This window comes from Coffea eugenioides, chromosome 11, assembly GCF_003713205.1.
Source record: "Coffea eugenioides isolate CCC68of chromosome 11, Ceug_1.0, whole genome shotgun sequence".
In the NCBI taxonomy this organism is placed as follows: Eukaryota; Viridiplantae; Streptophyta; class Magnoliopsida; order Gentianales; family Rubiaceae; genus Coffea; species Coffea eugenioides.
This window is the reverse complement of record NC_040045.1, coordinates 49,864,409-49,882,307: the sequence shown is the minus strand read 5'-3', so window position 1 is coordinate 49,882,307 and position 17,899 is coordinate 49,864,409. Positions and strand designations below refer to the sequence as shown.

At 38.4% G+C, this 17,899-nt stretch overlaps 4 protein-coding genes and 1 non-coding gene across 7 annotated transcripts; 2 read left to right on the top strand and 3 right to left on the bottom strand.

The window, feature by feature from the left end:
* Window positions 1-450: 450 nt before the first annotated feature.
* On the top strand, window positions 451-6,439 carry LOC113751543 (protein NLP2-like). Of its 3 annotated transcripts, XM_027295591.1 has the most exons (6): window positions 451-845; window positions 1,676-2,042; window positions 2,130-2,818; window positions 3,275-3,322; window positions 3,408-4,425; window positions 5,213-6,439. In XM_027295591.1, exons 2-6 carry the CDS (start codon window positions 1,907-1,909, stop codon window positions 6,097-6,099), a joined length of 2,778 nt encoding a protein of 925 aa, XP_027151392.1. In that variant the 5' UTR covers window positions 451-845; window positions 1,676-1,906; the 3' UTR covers window positions 6,100-6,439. The 3 variants fall into 3 exon arrangements, with proteins under 3 accessions (XP_027151392.1, XP_027151391.1, XP_027151393.1); XM_027295590.1 differs by having other exon boundaries at window positions 1,676-2,818; XM_027295592.1 differs by lacking the exon at window positions 451-845 and having other exon boundaries at window positions 1,956-2,042; window positions 2,135-2,818.
* A 66-nt stretch (window positions 6,440-6,505) lies between these two features.
* On the bottom strand, window positions 6,506-8,897 carry LOC113751545 (thioredoxin-like 1-1, chloroplastic). Its single transcript, XM_027295593.1, has 4 exons — window positions 8,250-8,897; window positions 7,632-7,820; window positions 7,262-7,426; window positions 6,506-7,166 (listed from the first exon to the last, which is right to left on the bottom strand). The coding sequence occupies exons 1-4, from the start codon at window positions 8,532-8,534 to the stop codon at window positions 6,840-6,842; spliced, it is 966 nt and encodes a 321-aa protein (XP_027151394.1). The 5' UTR covers window positions 8,535-8,897; the 3' UTR covers window positions 6,506-6,839.
* Window positions 8,898-13,218: 4,321 nt separating this feature from the next.
* Window positions 13,219-14,249, top strand: LOC113752826 (pentatricopeptide repeat-containing protein At4g37170-like). Its single transcript, XM_027296879.1, has 2 exons — window positions 13,219-13,240; window positions 13,363-14,249. The coding sequence occupies exons 1-2, from the start codon at window positions 13,219-13,221 to the stop codon at window positions 14,247-14,249; spliced, it is 909 nt and encodes a 302-aa protein (XP_027152680.1).
* Window positions 14,250-14,957: 708 nt separating this feature from the next.
* TRNAW-CCA lies at window positions 14,958-15,029 on the bottom strand. Its single transcript has one exon. It is a non-coding gene; the product is annotated as a tRNA-Trp (tRNA).
* Window positions 15,030-15,229: 200 nt separating this feature from the next.
* LOC113754386 (reticulon-like protein B13) lies at window positions 15,230-16,648 on the bottom strand. The gene is made up of 5 exons (XM_027298788.1): window positions 16,593-16,648; window positions 16,400-16,508; window positions 16,061-16,256; window positions 15,673-15,884; window positions 15,230-15,594 (listed from the first exon to the last, which is right to left on the bottom strand). The coding sequence occupies exons 2-5, from the start codon at window positions 16,503-16,505 to the stop codon at window positions 15,374-15,376; spliced, it is 735 nt and encodes a 244-aa protein (XP_027154589.1). The 5' UTR covers window positions 16,506-16,508; window positions 16,593-16,648; the 3' UTR covers window positions 15,230-15,373.
* Window positions 16,649-17,899: the final 1,251 nt, after the last annotated feature.

Here is a 17,899-nt window from a genome sequence, read left to right as displayed (position 1 = left end):
TTGATAATTAAGTCTCGGAAAGAAACAAGAAATTTTATCCTAAAAAAAATATAAGATCTAGTTATTAACTAACTAATAGTTTTGTAATTAATCATTTCTACACCGACTATCACGATTAGTGTATATGTTATTCGATTATTTTATATATACATGTCACAATTTTTTTTTTTTACTTGTCATGTTGTAATAAGTAGAAAAGTGTTAAATCAGACTAGTCCAAAACTTGAAGCACTAACAATATAATTATCTCGTAACGTGCCTCAAATTGATAAGATTCATGAGAGGAATCTACAAGATAGCAAAGGTGAGGAGGACCCATAATGATAACACAGAGAGAGGCACATTAAAAATTGATGACACTTTTGAGGGTTTTTTTTTTTTAAAGGTGGGTGGAAGGGAGGGGTGCGGGGTGGTGTTCCCATCACAGCAAGAATAAAGCTAATTCCCCCCCAGAGAACCCAGGCCCCCACCCACTCTTGTTGGTTGTAGCTGCTCCCTCCCCCAGAAGGCTGTTGGGCTGATGACGGCTGCATGTAGTCTCATAAACCAAGACATCCTCTCTACCTTATTTCACGACCCCAAAAGGATTGTGTACTGTATTCATATCCTCCTCCTTACATCCAACAAACCTAAGCTAGCAAGTCCCACGTACCACCCTTCCTTCTTCCTTTGCATGTCTCTCTACATATATGGTTTTTTTTTTCGTTCTATTTTTTTTTGATAACGTAAACCCACTTTACCAAACTTTTTCTAGTTGCTAAAGAATCACAGTACAGTACAGTACAGCAGAACATGCCTTCTGCAGCTGCTCAACACAGTACCAACGAATCTTCTCCTGTCTGTCTGTGAGTCACTTGTTTCTTCTTCCTTTAGTTTTTTTTCTTCTGTTGGAGTGATTGCTCCTTATTCTGATTATATGAAATCAAGACGGCGTGAATTTTTTTTTCCCTATTTTAACAGATGGGACTTTTTGTACTTTACTTTTTCTTGTGGATGGTATCATTCTTATAATCTTCAGAGTCATGGAGCCGTCGTTTCTGACATCATTCCGGAACTTCTGACTGTAGCTTGAATTTAGGTCGTGTTGCTTTTCAGTTTTCACAATCGAAAGTGAACGTATTTTGTTTTGTATGCCCCATGCGCACTAGGTCGGGACACGGAGTGTGTAGTGGTGCATCCATCTAGTCTGGTTGGTTCTGTCCTTCCTACACGGCCGGTTGGGCTTCCCCCCTTTCCCGTAGTACAGTAGTAGTTAGTGGTTATTACAGTTGGCCTTTGTACAGCAAAAAATAAAAATAAAGTTAATAAAAAAAAGAGAGTGTTTGACTTTCCTGACGACAATCTAGGTGGATACAGAGATATATAGCTTCCTCAACTCAAGGTTGGAGTCAGTCCTCTTTCAGTATCCTAGTCTTAGGCGTCACCACAATTCTCTGTTCCAGTAAAGTGTGAAAGATCCCTCTTTTTCTTTTAGAACTTTTCCCTTTGGGTTGTTTCTGCGATTGTCGAATAGCGGAGTTGGTGTTTCTTGACGTCTTTGAGTAGGCAGTCACTCTGTAGTATGTAATTTAGAGCTTTACTGTTTTGATATTTCGGGGAGTATGATCACTCTTTGGTGAAATTCTGTTTGCTGCTGCTGTTTCTGTTGTTCTCTGAAATGCATTTGTAATTGCAGTTGATCAGTGATACCTACAAAATATATTGACGACGTTGGTTGGGGCCACTCTGGCTGATTGAGTTTTGGAAGACTGTCGAAACCAATCCATCCTGGGAGTCCCTCTTCTTGTTTTTCCCATATTCACGCTGCTACTCGTCTACTTTGGTCCTTGATCTGTTTGCATTTTTTATGATTCATTAGGACTTGTGTGTGTGAAAATGGAGGTCTAAGAGAACATTCCAGGCCATTATGGGAGATGGGGCCTTCACAGCTAATGACTCGGGAACACTTTCTGACAATGTCCTGGACTTCGATCTCATGGATGAACTCTTGTTTGATGGTTTCTGGTTAGAATCTACACGGGAGTCCAACTTTTGGGAGCCTGGTCCGTCTACTACCGGTGCTTTAGATTCCCCTCTATACTATTCCCTTACTCCAGAGATTAACATAGCCCATTTTAATTCGAACCTAGATCAGGCAAGCATTTCAGAAGAAGCAAAAACGACTGATTTTGTTGACCATAAGGCTCTCGATCGTACCCAAATGGATGAATTTGGGACAAGACACCGGGAGAACCTTGACGCTGCTCTTCATTCTGCATCTTCAGGACAACCTGAAGGCTTTTTGGTAGAAGGGAGCGACATGAACAGAAGATTATGGGTTGGACCAACTGGAGATCCAACTCCAAATACCTCGGTGAGAAAGAGACTAGTGCAGGCTATTGAATACCTGAGGAAATCCACTTCTGATAAGGATGCTCTGATTCAACTTTGGGTGCCTGTAAAAAGAGGAGGCGGACGTGTTCTTTCAACTAAAAATCAACCATTCTCCCTCGATCCAAATTGCAGAAGTCTTGCAGAATACAGACACATCTCCAGAAACTATCAATTTGCCGCTGAGGAGGACTCCAAGGAGCTTGTTGGATTGCCTGGCCGTGTCTTCTTGAAGAAGTTGCCCGAGTGGACTCCTGATGTTCGTTTTTTCATGGGAGAAGAGTATCCACGTGTTAATCATGCCCAGCAGTACAATGTTAGAGGGTGTCTTGCTCTTCCTGTTTTTCAAAGAGGAAGTGGAACTTGCTTAGGTGTTGTTGAAATTGTCTCAACAGCTCAGAAAGTTAATTATCGCCCTGAACTTGAAAACGTTTGCAAAGCTCTTGAGGTTCATTCATGTCCTGATTCATTTTAATTGTTCTATGATTATGAAAAAAAAAAAAGCAGTTACTTTCTCCCACAGACTGTTGCGAGTTAAAAACAGAGACTTAATTTGTTCAAGTGTCATTGGATTTAAGATGAAATGCTGACTTTAGGATCTTGGTCCATCTTCAGTGGCATGATATGATAAGTTTTCAAGGTGCGGCATTTTGCTCGACCTGTTGGTCACAGCCCTGTATCTAATTGCACTTATTGTAGCCTATACATTGTATGTTATCAGCTTTTAGATGTTTGTTTAGTTTGACATATATCATGAAACATCAACTGCCCCCTCAGATTTTGGACTAACATTTTAAATCCTAGTCTATGCAGTTGTAGTGTTAACTCAACTTCATTTCTCCCAAATGCATCATTTTTTTTTTTGTCCTTTCTTTGGTTTCTGAGCAATAATTCATTCTTTCAGGCTGTCGATTTAAGCAGCTCAATTATCTCAACTTCTCCCAACATGAAGGTACGCACGAGAATGTTGTAGTACCTAAAAAATGAAATTTGCAATTGGAAGTTCATTCCTGATATCACATGTATGCTTTTGTCAGGATTGTGACGAGTCCTACCAACTAGCTTTAGTAGATATCCGATCTGTGTTGAAATATGTCTGTGACATGAATAAATTGCCGCTGGCTCAGACTTGGGCCTCTTGTAGCCGGCAAGGCAAAGGCGGGTGCAGGCACTCCGAAGAGAACTATGTGCGTTGTGTTTCTACCGTTGACTCTGCTTGCTATGTGCGTGATCCACAAGTTATGGACTTCCATGCGGCTTGCTCCGAGCACCACTTGCTTAAAGCCGAAGGTTTGCCAGGGGGAGCATTCATGACAGATCAACCATGTTTTGCTACTGATATCACAGCCTTCAGCAAGACAGATTACCCTCTTTCTCACCATGCCAAAATATTTGGAATGCGTGCTGCTGTAGCGATACGCGTTCAGAGTATTTACACTAAATCTGCTGACTTTGTTTTGGAGTTCTTTCTACCGCTTGATTGCACAGATGCTGAGGACCAGAAGCAGATGTTGAACTCAATATTTTCTGCATTACAACAGATTTGCCACTGTTTGCATGTCATCGCAGACCAAAAGGTAAGAGAAGAAACAACCATTCCTGATGATGAAAAGCCAAGCTCTTCTGTCAGTAAATCAGTAAAAGAGAAGACTTTAGGTTTTGTATCACCCGCTAAGGAATTATCTCTATGCACTTCCTCCTGGGTTGCACCCGCACTAGACAACTCAGGGACGGCCAAAGATGTAGCTTTCTCTCTGGATAATCACCAGGAGGATCCAGAAGAAGAGTGCAAGTTGACAACCCAGTGGGACAACAATAAGGCGGAGCTACATCATACGCCTACATCCCCCAAGCTCATCCAAATTCAGCAACGTTCTGGATCGAAAGGAAATGTTGTGGGTAGTGAAGATGTTTCTGCAGTTGGGGTTCATAACTCAATGGGTGACAGAAGCACAGGTCAAAGAAGAAGGACGAAGACTGAGAAGAGTATCAGCTTGCAAGATCTAAGACAGTACTTTTCTGGTAGCCTGAAAGATGCTGCGAAGAGTATTGGAGGTACGAAACACTTTCACTTGGAAAAAATATATATACATCACCAGATCCAATTTATACAAGACTTTCCATACCTTGAGAGGTTTATATGCAAGTTTCAGCTTTCAAAAATCCAGAATTTCTTGGTATGGATTTCCTTTGATGTATAGTTGATTATTATCTGCTAAGCATAAGTTGACATTTAATAACTGGAGTCTAAAACTTAACATAGGAGTGATGTATTTATAAAATGCCCGACAGCAAGTATAATTCTTTCAAATCTGAAGATAACAAAAACCCAAGCGTGAGAGGGCCTCAAGGTACCGAACTGGAGTGCTAATTTTGTTCACTTCACTACAATATGAGTGAATGCATAACAATATAGTCAAATTTTCTTTCTTGAAGAGGTTGAATAGTAATAATATAGTCAGAAAACTTGGTAGACATATAGTTATTTGGCTTTATCTGGTATAGAGTTGAAAAGCCTGTGCAGTTTTGATTGGTGGGTTATGACTTGTAGGTTTACGTACATAAACTATTCCACTTTAAATCTGGTTCTAAGGGTCTGCTCTGGAAATTTGGGGATGGCACTTGACTTCTGCTGATAGGCTAAAATTGTCGTCAATCCAATTCGAAGAGATTCTTTGTTTCATCATGATTTTGACATTGCTATGCAGTTTCACGTTCATAATTTTGACCACTTCCCTGATCACGAAAGCAGAACTCTCTAGCTTAATCTATGCCATTAATTTCCTGCAATACCAGATGGTATAGCTTGCTGAAAAAGAAATTCAATTTGTCGATCTTGCAGTATGTCCCACAACATTAAAAAGAATATGCAGGCAACACGGAATCACTAGGTGGCCTTCTCGAAAGATAAAGAAGGTTGGCCACTCGTTAAGAAAGCTCCAACTTGTGATCGATTCAGTCCAGTGTGCCGATGGCGCTATTCGACTGAGTTCTTTCTATACCAACTTCCCTGAACTGAATTCTGCAAATTTACCAACTCCAAGTAACTTGTCCATGCCACAAGGGAGCGATCATTTGCAGAAACTGACCACTCAACCTGAGGGTTGCATCTTAAGCCCTGAAACTACTGCTTCAAAATCACCTTCTTCTTCTGGTAGTCATAGCTCCAGTTCAAGTTTTTGTTATTCCACTGGGCCAATGCAGTCTCTTCCTGTCCACGTGCCCAGTGCTCAAGATGCTTCATCTGCAGAAGAGTGCAGAGCAGCACTGAAGAAAACATGCAGTGATGCAGAGTTGCATGATTTGGTTAAAAGAGAAGAAACCAAGCTTCTAGGGAGATCTCAAAGCCAAAAGATTTTCATTGATGATGTTTCTCCTGATACTCTGCCTTCCTTGCCACAGACTAGCAGCCAGATATTACAGAGTGGAAGCTTGTTTAGGGTAAAAGTAAATTTCGGGGAAGAAAAGGTTCGGTTTAGTCTACAGCCTCGTTGGGGTTTTGCAGATTTATTGAAAGAAGTACGGAGGCGCTTTAGCATAGACGATCTCATTGAGATTGATCTTAAATATTTGGATGATGACAATGAATGGGTGCTTTTGACATGTGATGCTGATCTTGAAGAATGTATAGACATACACAAATCCTCTAAAAGCACCGTGATCAGACTGTCCATCCACCAGGGCCGTCATTTTAATGTTGGAAGCACATCTGGTAGCCATGGCTCATGATAAAAATGGAAGCAGTCCAGAGAGTGGTGGCTTGTCAATTGCTTGACACAGGTTGAACACCACACCGCTGGTGTTTGCTGATAGCAGAACAGTGAAGTTGCGACCTGTGGTTGCAGACTGAACTCTTGATTAAGGATACATGAGAGGTTGAAATGCGTTTCATTGAAAAGATATTCTTGCTGAAATCTCAAAGCGACCAATTTTAACGCTTTGCCAATGTGAGATCAGCATATTTGTGTCGTTAATCCTTGGCATTCAACTGATATGAGATGCTGCTACCCTTGTCCCATCCCCTTGTTACTGCAGCTCCACTAGCAATCTCAATGCGCCTTCTTTTTTTTTGTGCAAATATTATTGTGCTTGCGAAATCAGATATCCTTGGAGAACCGATGAAACACAAAAGGGATATTTACAATATTTTTAACCCTGATTATCTTCTTATATTCAACACGAGTACATGGTATGGTTCCAAATAGAATTCTCTTTCTGATGCACACAACAACACATGGACTTCCCTCGGGCCAAAAAAGCGGAAGTCCAAACGATCCCGAGTCCTCGCGCAGTCCCTATCGCCTTGCAAGCTTGGATCCAAAACACTCGAGCAGCAAAGCTTACAACTCTCCGGGGAATATATACACAATACAACTATCATTCGTATATGCAACTATCTTGTCAACCTTGCCAACTTACAGGGAAAACTGTACAAGAATCGATATGGTAATCGGGGACTACTATAGACGTCAACCGGTTGATCTTCCTTTGGAGATTAAAGTCCTCTTCTCAGGGTCTCGTTCCATCTTTTGTTGTGCGGCGAATGGAAGCGGCAGAGGAAGCGGAAGAGGGAGAGGACGTTCAGAGTCTGCACCAGGTGTGGCCACTGCTTTTTCTGTAATGATCTTCTCTTGTTGAGAAGCAACTACAGATGGCTGTGGCTTAGGTGCGTAGTTAAAGGAGAGATCTTTGTTAGCCGCGAGTGCGAGGAGCTCCTTCTCCTCCAGGCCCTTTGTTGGCTCCAGGCTGCAAAAATCTGCGCCATACTTGGCCAACGCGTCTTTGAATTTTTTGATCTGTTATGTTATGAATGTAGTAAATTAGCCAGATACTACATGTTTATCTCTAAGAAAAAAATATTGGTTCCATGACTACTGAGAAACTAACTAACCGTGGCATTGGTACAACTGAAGCTGCAGAGACGTCCATGAGCACCCCTGTAGAAACGAAAGAAGGGCAGGACGTGGACGTTAAGAGCGTAGCACATAGACTTGTGCTCCTCATAATTCACCTGAAGGAACAGCACATCCGGATTCATCTCTGCCAATTGGCATATCTGCAATATACCCCCCAAGCACAACAGAAAGGAAGATATTACTACTTTTCCCAAAGACCCAAAAAATAAAAAGAAACGAGAAAAGAAGTCCCTTTCTTTGTAATGCCATAAATAAGCCAGAGTCTTCTGATTACAATAGATTCAGGCCGCTTCCAGAAAGACAGATAAGAGGAGTAGTAAAAGTGTGAAAGTGTGAAATATCAACCTTGGGATGAAGGGCTTTGCAACCACCGCAACCAGGGGAAAAGAAATCAACAACCACTAGCTTGTCCCCAGAGCTTAAGAGAGAATCCACAAGGTGTTGGGCACCCATGACCTCTCTCATGTTAGGTTGGAGGCCTTTCTCCCACCATTTCTGAGCTTTCCCAATAATTCCGCTGGACCTCGTCATGATCTGAGGAAGGTATAGTAAATACTAGGTAAAATTGTTGCAATCAGAAACCCAAATAAAAATATGCTCCATTTCACAATGAGAGGCCTAGCATTATTAGTACAAGTAGTTTAATTGAGGATATTGATGTGATGATATACTACCACTTACTGCTTTACTCGAACATTACAAGAAAAAATTACTCCACTAACTAACTATATGTAGTATAACAACATCTTAATACGAACTACGATGGTAAAATGAAAAACCAGTGGTAACAGTACTAGTGAAGAAAAACGAAATCCTAAATCCTCAGCTATAAAATACTAATACTACTACTTTTATTTGATAATTATAAAGATAATAGTGGGATAGGAGCCGGAGGAGGTAAGGCAGGAAGAATGTGGAGCGGGAATTGAATTGAAGAGGGAAGTAGTAGGGGAGGTATCTGACCCGAGGAGGAGCAGAGGTATGAGAGGGGACGTGGCTTTTGGGTTGAGTAGACGGTAGTAGTTCCCCGCCAGAAGCAGAAGTGCAGCGGGAGGAGGAGCTGTTGTTGGTGGTGGTGGCGGTGAGAGGCCTAGATCGGAGCTTCAAGGACCGGGGGAAAGCCATGGAAGATGAAAAAGCAAGAGCAGCAGACGATGATGATTTAGTATCATCATTTCCAGCAGTAGCAGAGGGAAAACTACTCAAACGTCGTATTGGAGAAAAGCAACCGGCTGCTTCAGCCATCATTTGTTTGTTCCTGTAGTATAAATTTTTCTTTTTTCTTTTTTTTTTCGATCGATGGGTGAGGACTGAGGAGTGGGAGTCTATCACAATTACAGAGCACAACGGTACCTCTCACTAGACTAGATTGGAAGAAATGAAAGGAGCTGAATCTATCATCTCATCTCATCTCACCTGTATCTATGGAAGAGGAAGAGGAAGAAGAAGAGGTCCAAACCAGAAGTAGCTTTTCTTTTCTTTTCTTTTCTTTACAAATGGATGCTGCAGTTGGCGTTTCGGCCTTTTTTTCCGCTTTTTTTTTCTTTCTTTTTGGGGGGTTTGGATAATAAAGCGATTCTGGTCTTGACTTTGTGGTGGTAGGATCAAAGTGAAAGAAAAGGCACGCAACGAAAGACGCGGTGGCCCTGTCGTGTCCTGTCCCTGAGGTCTCTTCATATCCGCTCCCGTATCTCACTGGAGGATGATGCGATGCCACTGCTGGTTGTGTTTGGATTGCATTTCCCGTCATTTTTCATGAAAAAATTATTATAGCGATTTGATATATGTGAGGGAAAAAGGTGATAGAGAAATATAATCACAGAAAACGACAATATTTTCTGACGAAAACAAGCAATCCAAACAAGGCTTTATTATTTCTTCTTTTTTTTTTGTGTTAGAAAATTTTCATTATGATCAGCAATAAATGTTTTTACAAATCAAACTATCATCATCTCAATTTATATATCATATCTAATTCATCATTATTTAACGGATTAACTTTTTATACACTGACAGTATAGCAGTGTAGTTCGTGCTGTATGATATAATCTAAATCTACTAGCGCAAAAAAAATGTATACGATGACAGTGGACAAAAAAATTATCCTTATTTAACACTAAACTAGTGTATACTCATAGTACAAGCTATTGCATTCACACAACTTTCTTATTCAATTCTGCCCCTTTTATTAAAAAAAAAAAACCCTTGCTAGAGTAGATAGATGAATTATCAAGATGTAGGACTAAAGTGGTTCTCGCACTATGGATAGAGAATTATTTGAAAAACAAAAACACTTCTATGATATAAATGAAATAAATAATTAATTAAGAAAAATATTTTTAAAAAATTGATAGAAAACTGATGAGTTTATAATAATGAAATCAAACACTAATCTTTTTCCAAAAAAAAAAAAAAAAGAGAGCTTATCCAAACAATAATTTGTAAGGTTGAGGAAAGTGGTGGCAGTTAAGAGTTTCAAGAAATGGGACACGTAACTGAAACGGGAGTGGGGAAATGGGTCAACGACAATAATCGGAAAAATCCAAACTGCAAGAGTGCTGCTGACTGCTGAGTGGCTCCTCCTCTCTTTTGCCGGTCTCTGTTGGAGAAGGGAGATGCACAGACGCTAATGTGATGGATATGCATCATATATGTGGCTCCCAGTCGCTGATATTTCTCTGTTTTTATTACTACTACGTGTCATTTTTTGAGTTCATCGGCAAAAAAAAAAGTTAAAAATAAAAATCAAGAGATATTTCAGCGCTGATACATACAAACTTGCAAATTCCTAAAATCAAGCCTTAATTTATTTATATTATCAAACAAATGAAAAAAGTTTCTAGTATTTTTATTTATTTTATTATGTATAATCAACTAAACATTAAATACTCTAAATAATCTACTTATTTGTTAGGCTGTTATTAAAAATAATTAATTCTAAACTTTGAATGTATTAATCTAAACACTATATATGCACATCTAACGTGAATTTTGTTACGACGTTGACATTATAATCACTACTTTTACTTCTAATAATGAAAAATAATTAAAAAAAGGTACAAATAAATAAAGAATAAGTTTGAGAAAGAAAAATAAAAATAATATGTAAATAATAATGGAAAAAGAGAAGAAAGTAGTTGATCACGGGAGAAAAATGATTAATATGTAAGCGACACTTTCGTCCTAAAGCATTAAGTAGGGGAACTAAAGAGTCTATTTATTGATTTCGGAGAGTAAATTGCTAGTAAAAAGAAAGTAGTATTTAGAAGGCTTTAATCCCATTTTTTTTATCATGTGAATAGAATAGAATACTTTACTAAATTCAAACACACCAAGTTTCCATTTTTATAATAACCGAGTCCAAACAAAAAATAAATAAAGGGGCTTTTAATCTTTCTCACCTAATAATAACAAATTATAAAGTGTGTAAATCATTCCTTGATTACTCTCTCATGACGAAAAAGAAGTAGTAGTCCCTAGTTTTGTTTCTGTATATGTTGAAAGGTTTTTCCTTTCCTTTTTTACTCTCTTTTTTTTTTTCTTTTTCTGGGAAGAAGAAAAAGAAAAAATGAAAATGAAAAAGAAATTAGCGTGTCAGAAGGTGAGCAGGGGGAGAAAATTATGGATGGACAAGAGGACTAATACTTGGTACAAGATCTGTGGAATCCCCGATGGCTTTACCAGACGTACATCGAACTAAACAAGTGGATTAGATTCGATTGGATAAATTCCCCCATCCCATCCCATCCCAGGTGCTGCCAAGTGCCACTACCCACCTCTCGACAGTCGACACTCTTCTAACTGTCTGCCTTTGCAGATTCTACTGGTACATGGTGTGACAGACAGTGAAATAATGGGGTGAACGTACGCTGACACGAATGTTTCCTAGTGAGTTGGAAGTGTCCAAAGAAGAATGGATATTTTCTGAGTTCTCTCTCCACCTCAACGTTACGTTCTCTCACAGCTTTAATCTACCTCTAAGGCTCTAACTATCATACAAGAAGAAAGTGCAGCTACGTAACAATTTCAATGATTTCCAGCATATTTCTCTTTTGAAAAATTTATCTTCATTTTTTTTTCTTTTCTTTTTTTGTTTGCTTTCTTCTTTTTTTTTTCATCTTATTTTCTTTCTCCATTTTGACTAAAGACAATTAAACAAACGCCTATGTGCACTAGTACTTCTTTTTTTTTTTTACTTCATCCTAACCATTCACTCTGCTTTTTTCTCTATTGCATTAATTGAATTTCATCCATAATTAACTTGGCCACCACTATAGTTTTTAAATTTGGTGGGACAAGGGTTCAAATATTGTCTTCCACCACTTGTCACTTTAAAAGGCTTAAATCCATACGGATGCGTAGTGCACCCATCTAATCCGATAGTGGTTTATTCCCCGTCAATTCCTCAATAGATCCAGTTGAACGCTCCCCTAAAATAAGTTAGAGTAAGAGTAGGAGTAGGTGTAGAGTAGACAGGTGACAATTGACAAAAAAGAAAAAACTAAATGAATCATTTCATTGTAAGAGATCAATGATGTTTGATATTTCTTTTCTTACTTAGTCCAAAAATCATCATTAATGATTTTCTGCTTTTATTGACTCTCACTAGTACCTATCTCTGGTACCTATTATATAAGAAGAAAGTGGAGTCACGTAGCAATTCCAACGATAGCTAAGAAGTTCACTCTTATTTTGACACGTAACACATTTCTTTTTTGAGAAAACTATTTTCATTTTTTCATTTTTCTTTTTTTTATTCACCTTATTTCCTTTCTTCTTTTTGGCTAAAGACAACTAAACAAGACCTCATCTATAGTGCAGCTTTTTTCTTTTTTTTTGCTTTCATTTTATTGTTTATTTTGCTTTTTTTTCTCTATTGAATTAGTTGATGCATTTTCTTTCAATTGTATCCATACTTAACTAAATGAATGGTTTTGCTGCAAGAGATCAAGGATGGGTTTGATATTTCCTAATAATCATGATTCATAATCTCCTACTTTTACTGTTTCTCTCTAGTATGTATTATTTATATTTATTTTTTGTAAAATTTTATTCTTTTTTTCACCGCTTTCTCCTTCATCTGGATTTCTTTTTCCCCCTAAAAGAGGCAAGTTAGAACTTGTATGTGATGTTGTGAATACTTTTTCCCCCTAAATCTAAAGAAACATTTTTTTTTTGTTTTCAAAAAATTTATTTATTCTGAAATTACTTTTTGGCCTTTTATTTTTGAAAAAAAATTCTCTAAGGCTGACTAGAGGATGAGTGGTGATTACCTGAAGAATCTTTAGACTGACAATGAAAGAATTCTAACCACATTTTCCCCCATAAAATAATAAATGTCATTGTACATATTCATTCCAATTTTAATTTTTTATTTATTAAAATTGTTATTTGATAATACGGTGATAATGCTAGAGTGGAAGAGAAAGAATTTGACAAGTGAAGGTCCAAGATAAACGATGATCAAGAAGGAAATGGTGAGGCTTGTTGAATTAAAAATTAATCAAAGTTTCTTAATTTATGGACAGATAATTATATTTTGATATGTTGATTTATATAAAGTTTCTTAGTAGCGAAAAGTGCTTATTTACTAGCTAACGTGGATGATGTGTAAAATAATTGTTAGGGCCAGCAATTCAGGATGTGAAGAAAATTTTCTGTATCTCTTCATTTTGAATTACTAGTCGGTGTTCATGATAGGTAGTTTATTTTCATGGTTTTTAATTTTAGCAAATGATAGCTTATAAAATTAGATTTCAGAACATTTTGCTTAAACTGGTTCCGTATTACTTTGTACTCATACCCTATTTTATTGTCCCTAATGATAGATAATATAATTAGAGTTTGAGGTGATTCCTAGACGTGGAACTGGACATATTATTACTATTTGACTAAGGTGGTTGGTAATATTTTGTCAACTTAACTAGTTGAAATGATTGCAGTTGGTGGTAGAAGTCAGCATTGAAGCTTTCAACCTAGAGTGTTACTCAACAAAATATTATTAGAAAATTTAATTTTGATTAAGAAGACATTTTTGCAATCAAATAAATTGTTGGTTTCAAATTTGTACATGTAGATTTGAAAACATGCCATGAAGCTCTCAGGTTGTTCAAGTCGCTGCTTGAAACAGGTATTAAGCCTGATCATGTTACGTTCGTTGGGGTCCTTTCTGCTTGCACCCATGCTGGTTTAGTGAACCAAGGGCTTAGATATTTCTACTCAATAAAAGAACAGCATGGATTAGCTTATACTGCAGATCACTATGCTTGTGTGATTGATCTCTTGAGCCGAGCTGGTAGATTTGGAGAAGCTAAAGACATAATCAGTAATATGGCCATGAAGCCTGATAAGTTCATGTGGGCTTCCTTACTTGGTGGTTGCAGAATTCATGGAAATCTTGACCTTGCGAAGCAAGCAGCTGAAGCTCTGTTTGAAATTGAACCCGAGGATGCAGCTTCTTATGTAACTCTTGCAAATGTCTATGCCACAGCTGGCAAATGGAGTGAGGTGGCAAAGATTAGAAAAATGATGGACGAGAAACGAGTGGTAAAGAAACCAGGCATGAGTTGGATTGAGATGAAAAGAAAAACTCACATCTTCTTAGTTGGGGATCAGTCTCATCCCAGGTCCAAGGAAATATACGACTTCCTGGGAGAGATTTCAAAGAAAATGAAGGAAGAGGGTTATGTGCCTGATACAGAATATGTGCTGCATGATGTAGGAGAGGAACAAAAGGAGCAAACCCTCTTCTATCACAGTGAAAAGCTTGCAATTGCGTTTGGGATTATTGCTACTCCGCCAGGGACACCAATAAAAGTGTTCAAGAATTTGAGGACTTGTGTGGACTGTCACACTGCTATTAAATTTATTTCAAAGATCTCAGATAGAAGAATTACTATACGGGATTCAGCTCGATTCCATTATTTTGAAGGCGGAAGCTGTTTATGTAAAGATTATTGGTGATCCTGGATGATAGATTTTTTAGAATGTATACTTCAGGTTAGGAGATTAAGATATGGAGAAGACTGCATTGCACCATCTGATCAAAACAGATTAGCACCCGTGCTATTGGATCATAATCAATTTTCTTTTCCATTCCTAAGACACATCTTATGATAAAAGTTTCCTATTTTCCTTCACGTTTCGGGAACTGCTCCATTATGTGATACTTAGAATGAGGCAAGGTATGATTTTTCTTTTTCTTTTTTTTGAAGAAAAAAGGTAATATTGGAAGAAGAAAGCATCGGTCTCAAAAGTTATCTATTGATTGTTTAAACGTATTCGATGCAATACAGTAGGCCATACAGTTTCGTACTTTCGTGAGTATCTGGTAGCTCTAGTTCTGTAGCTTCAATTGAAAAAGGGTTTCCACACGTCTTACCCTCAGAAAAGGTTTCTACACGGCTTTAAAGCAACTTCATTCTTGTCTTCGGGGTCCTACGGCAGAGAGAATAAAAATAAAAGAGAGTTATCACTTATCAGTAGTGGGATTTCGTTGGTCAATTGTTAACTGGCACTAGGATTCTGTTCAAGTTTAAAATGAGAGGACTTGTGGGATTGACAAGCACAGCCATAACAAACACAAAGGCGGACGTTCAGTTCAATTGGAAAATGACAGAACTTGTAGGATTGACTACTAGTAAAGCCATGACGAACAAAAAAGGCGGGGATTGAACCCGACGTGAATCGAACACGCAACCTTCTGATCTGGAGTCAGACGCGCTACCATTGCGCCACGGATCCACATTGCCTAACAAGGAAGAGGAAATGCTCAAGTAACTCTGTCTTCTTTTGACCTCCTCTTCCTTAATTTGCTCCTTTTTTTTTTTTTTTTCAAATTCAATTAAGAACGAGGGAAAACCTGATTAATGTACAATCGTAGGCAAATTACTGAACTGAATATGCAAGAAGTGTAAAAGGAGTATATATATATATAATTTCCTGAAAGCAAATCCTCATGAATGATACATACATAATACGTCCATGCAAGCAAAATATATTAAATAAATAAAAAAAAAGCTATTACACTGTTACCCCCCCCTCTTCCCAAACAACAAAAAATAAAAGAAGAAAAAAAAAAAATTTTTTTACTCGATCTTTTTGTGTTTCTTTCCTGCAGCCACTTTGCTTCTTATCCTCCGCAACACGTCTTTACTCAAGTCGTAATACTTTTTAGACTGTATCCTTGATCGCATTCCATACTCTATGATCTTGTCCTCATGCTTCACGTAAATTGCAGGTACAGTCATACCCAACACAACCCCTGCATAATATCCCATCACGAACACAAACTTCATATCTTCTTCTTCTTCAAAATCAATAAAACGACATACTTAAAAAAAAAAATTAAGTAGTAACTAGTAGTAATTGATCTGCCGAGACTCACCCATGTAAACAAGAGTAAGCAAATCAAAACGGGTAGCGATCCACGAAAGTAACCCCAGAGCAGCTACAGTTGCCCCAAACACAGACCATTCCCTCTCCGCACCCACCCGAAACAACCATCGAATGCCTTCTTCAATCCATTCCCGAATCCCATGCGCCATTTCTGCAGCCCGCCTCTCGCTTATCTCCATCCCTGAAACGTCCGGACCCTCTCTGATAGTAAAGCATGCACGAGGAGTAATTAGTACTCCTAATCAAGCATTTTTTTTAATATATATATATCAAAAAAAAAAAGAACAGAGAAAACTAACTGCAGCTGATGGATAATTAATTAATTAATTTACAAAAAAAAAAAAAAAAACGTACTAGCTGATGAAATGAATGCTTACATTTTGAGGAGTCTATGAATATTGCCCCAAACAAAGATAAGCGTGACGAGGAACATGGCCGCCCACGAGCCAACTTGTACCGCGTTATACTGATAGAGTTGGAGTGCTACCCAAGTTGCCGTGGCCACCACAAGAACAAGGATGCTCACATGTATTCTCCTCCACAATAATACGTCCCTTACTACTAAAGCCGCAACTAGTTAGTTTAATGAACAAATTAGTCATCATTGAATTTCAAAACCTCCTAATTAAAGTAGTATATAAATACTTTATCCATCCAATCCTTCCTGTAGTAGTAGTAGTAGGAGTGAGAGAGATGATATGATATGATATACATACCTGCAGCCGCAGCAGGCTGCTTTCGTTGAAGGCGCAGGGTCTCCACCCCGACGGCTACGGTTGGAGGAGGTGAAGTTTCCGATCCAGTGTCGTCGTCGTCGGACATATTCTTCCGAGAAAATCAAGGCAAAAGTAATAAGTAGTACGCAGTAGATATTATTATGGAATTGATCAAATTAAAGCTGATTACAACCGTATATAGAGCAAAGAGCAATTCAATCAAAGGACGCTTTTCTTTCTTATCTCCGATGCTTTTGTTTTTTGGGAAAAATTGTAATGCATGGCCACGAAATAAAAGATCAGCAATCGTGGTAACCTACAGGCTACAGGTCAGAGAGAGAGAGAGGAGGAAGGTGATGTAATGCTAATACACTTGGGGCAGCGGGCAATGGAAATAAAATTTGGGGAGTACACGTGCTTCTTGTCAGCACGAAACGTGGAAGCCATGCAGATCATGCAGTTATCCTCTCCACACTTGGACTGACTGGAATCAGCTGCAACGCAAAGATCAGGTTGGGCTTTGGGCCATTTTCTCAGCTGTCTGGGCTTTCGGGGTGTGGTTTCCTTGCCCCGTTCTCAACTATTTGGGCTCCACCGTTTAATTCGGTGTTTACGCGTAGTCCATTGGACTATCAAAAACTAACTGGAACTCTCACCAGTTATCTTATTTGGTGAGTTATATGCGGTCAGAGTGACGCTGACATGTAAATTTATGACAACGCATTAATCAGCAATTTTTATTTTGTTTTATTCTCAGTAGTTAGAAATTAAAAAAAAAGAAAAGGATTCATTAACTTAGCCAACCCACATATGCTGTAATACACTGGCTAGTATTTTTCTACATGTCTATATCCATCGTACTTCTGAATACTACATTTTTTTCCCCTCAAATTTTTGAAAACCAGCAAACGTATCAAGTGCAATACTTAGGCAAGGCTCTGAATAGGTTGAAACTAGAACTTCATGACTCATTAGTCAGTAGTATAAGTGCCAGTAATGCATGTATAGGATTTTCTTATTATCTTAGATGTGAGGTGGTGATTTAATTATGAGGTATTGGCAGCTTGGAATTCAGATCATTCTGTACGAGGGGTAATGGCAGCGCAATCTAGGTACAAATGGTTTGTGTACAAATGCATTTGTACCTAATGGTTTGACCTTAGCATTTGCAGCGCAATCTAGGTAGCACCGACTTGAAAAGCATCTTTCTTCTGACTGTCTGTTTTTCGCCATGCATGCACGCTACCTTAATGCTTTGATGGTCAGAGGATCTGCACATGCATCGTCCTCCATTACTACTCTTAAAGAAAACGTAATTCTGAAAAATATTAATGAAAAAGAAGGTAAAAAAAAAAAAGAAAGGTAAATTGATAGTAAACAGCTTTATTACATTTCTTCCGTTACAAATCACTAGCGGGAACAGGATTGCAAACTAGTTGAATCGAGTCGATTTTGAACTTATCGAGTCGAGTTGGACTTGTTAATATGCGAGCACAAGTT

Bases quoted from the DNA above. Each gene is read 5' to 3' on its own strand.
- LOC113751543 (XM_027295590.1), top strand. From the start codon at position 1,907: ATGGGAGATGGGGCCTTCACAGCTAATGACTCGGGAACACTTTCTGAC. The intron at 3,323-3,407 runs GTACGCACGAGA...TGCTTTTGTCAG, and splicing joins CAACTTCTCCCAACATGAAG to GATTGTGACGAGTCCTACCA. The intron at 4,426-5,212 runs GTACGAAACACT...TCGATCTTGCAG, and splicing joins TGCTGCGAAGAGTATTGGAG to TATGTCCCACAACATTAAAA.
- LOC113751545 (XM_027295593.1), bottom strand. From the start codon at position 8,534: ATGATGGCTGAAGCAGCCGGTTGCTTTTCTCCAATACGACGTTTGAGT. The intron at 7,821-8,249 runs GTCAGATACCTC...TACCTTCCTCAG, and splicing joins ATACCTCTGCTCCTCCTCGG to ATCATGACGAGGTCCAGCGG. The intron at 7,427-7,631 runs GTTGATATTTCA...GGTATATTGCAG, and splicing joins GCAAAGCCCTTCATCCCAAG to ATATGCCAATTGGCAGAGAT.
- LOC113752826 (XM_027296879.1), top strand. From the start codon at position 13,219: ATGATTGCAGTTGGTGGTAGAA. The intron at 13,241-13,362 runs GTCAGCATTGAA...TTGTACATGTAG, and splicing joins GATTGCAGTTGGTGGTAGAA to ATTTGAAAACATGCCATGAA.
- LOC113754386 (XM_027298788.1), bottom strand. From the start codon at position 16,505: ATGTCCGACGACGACGACACTGGATCGGAAACTTCACCTCCTCCAACC. The intron at 16,257-16,399 runs GTATGTATATCA...TAAACTAACTAG, and splicing joins GCAGCCTGCTGCGGCTGCAG to TTGCGGCTTTAGTAGTAAGG. The intron at 15,885-16,060 runs GTAAGCATTCAT...CTTTACTATCAG, and splicing joins ATTCATAGACTCCTCAAAAT to AGAGGGTCCGGACGTTTCAG.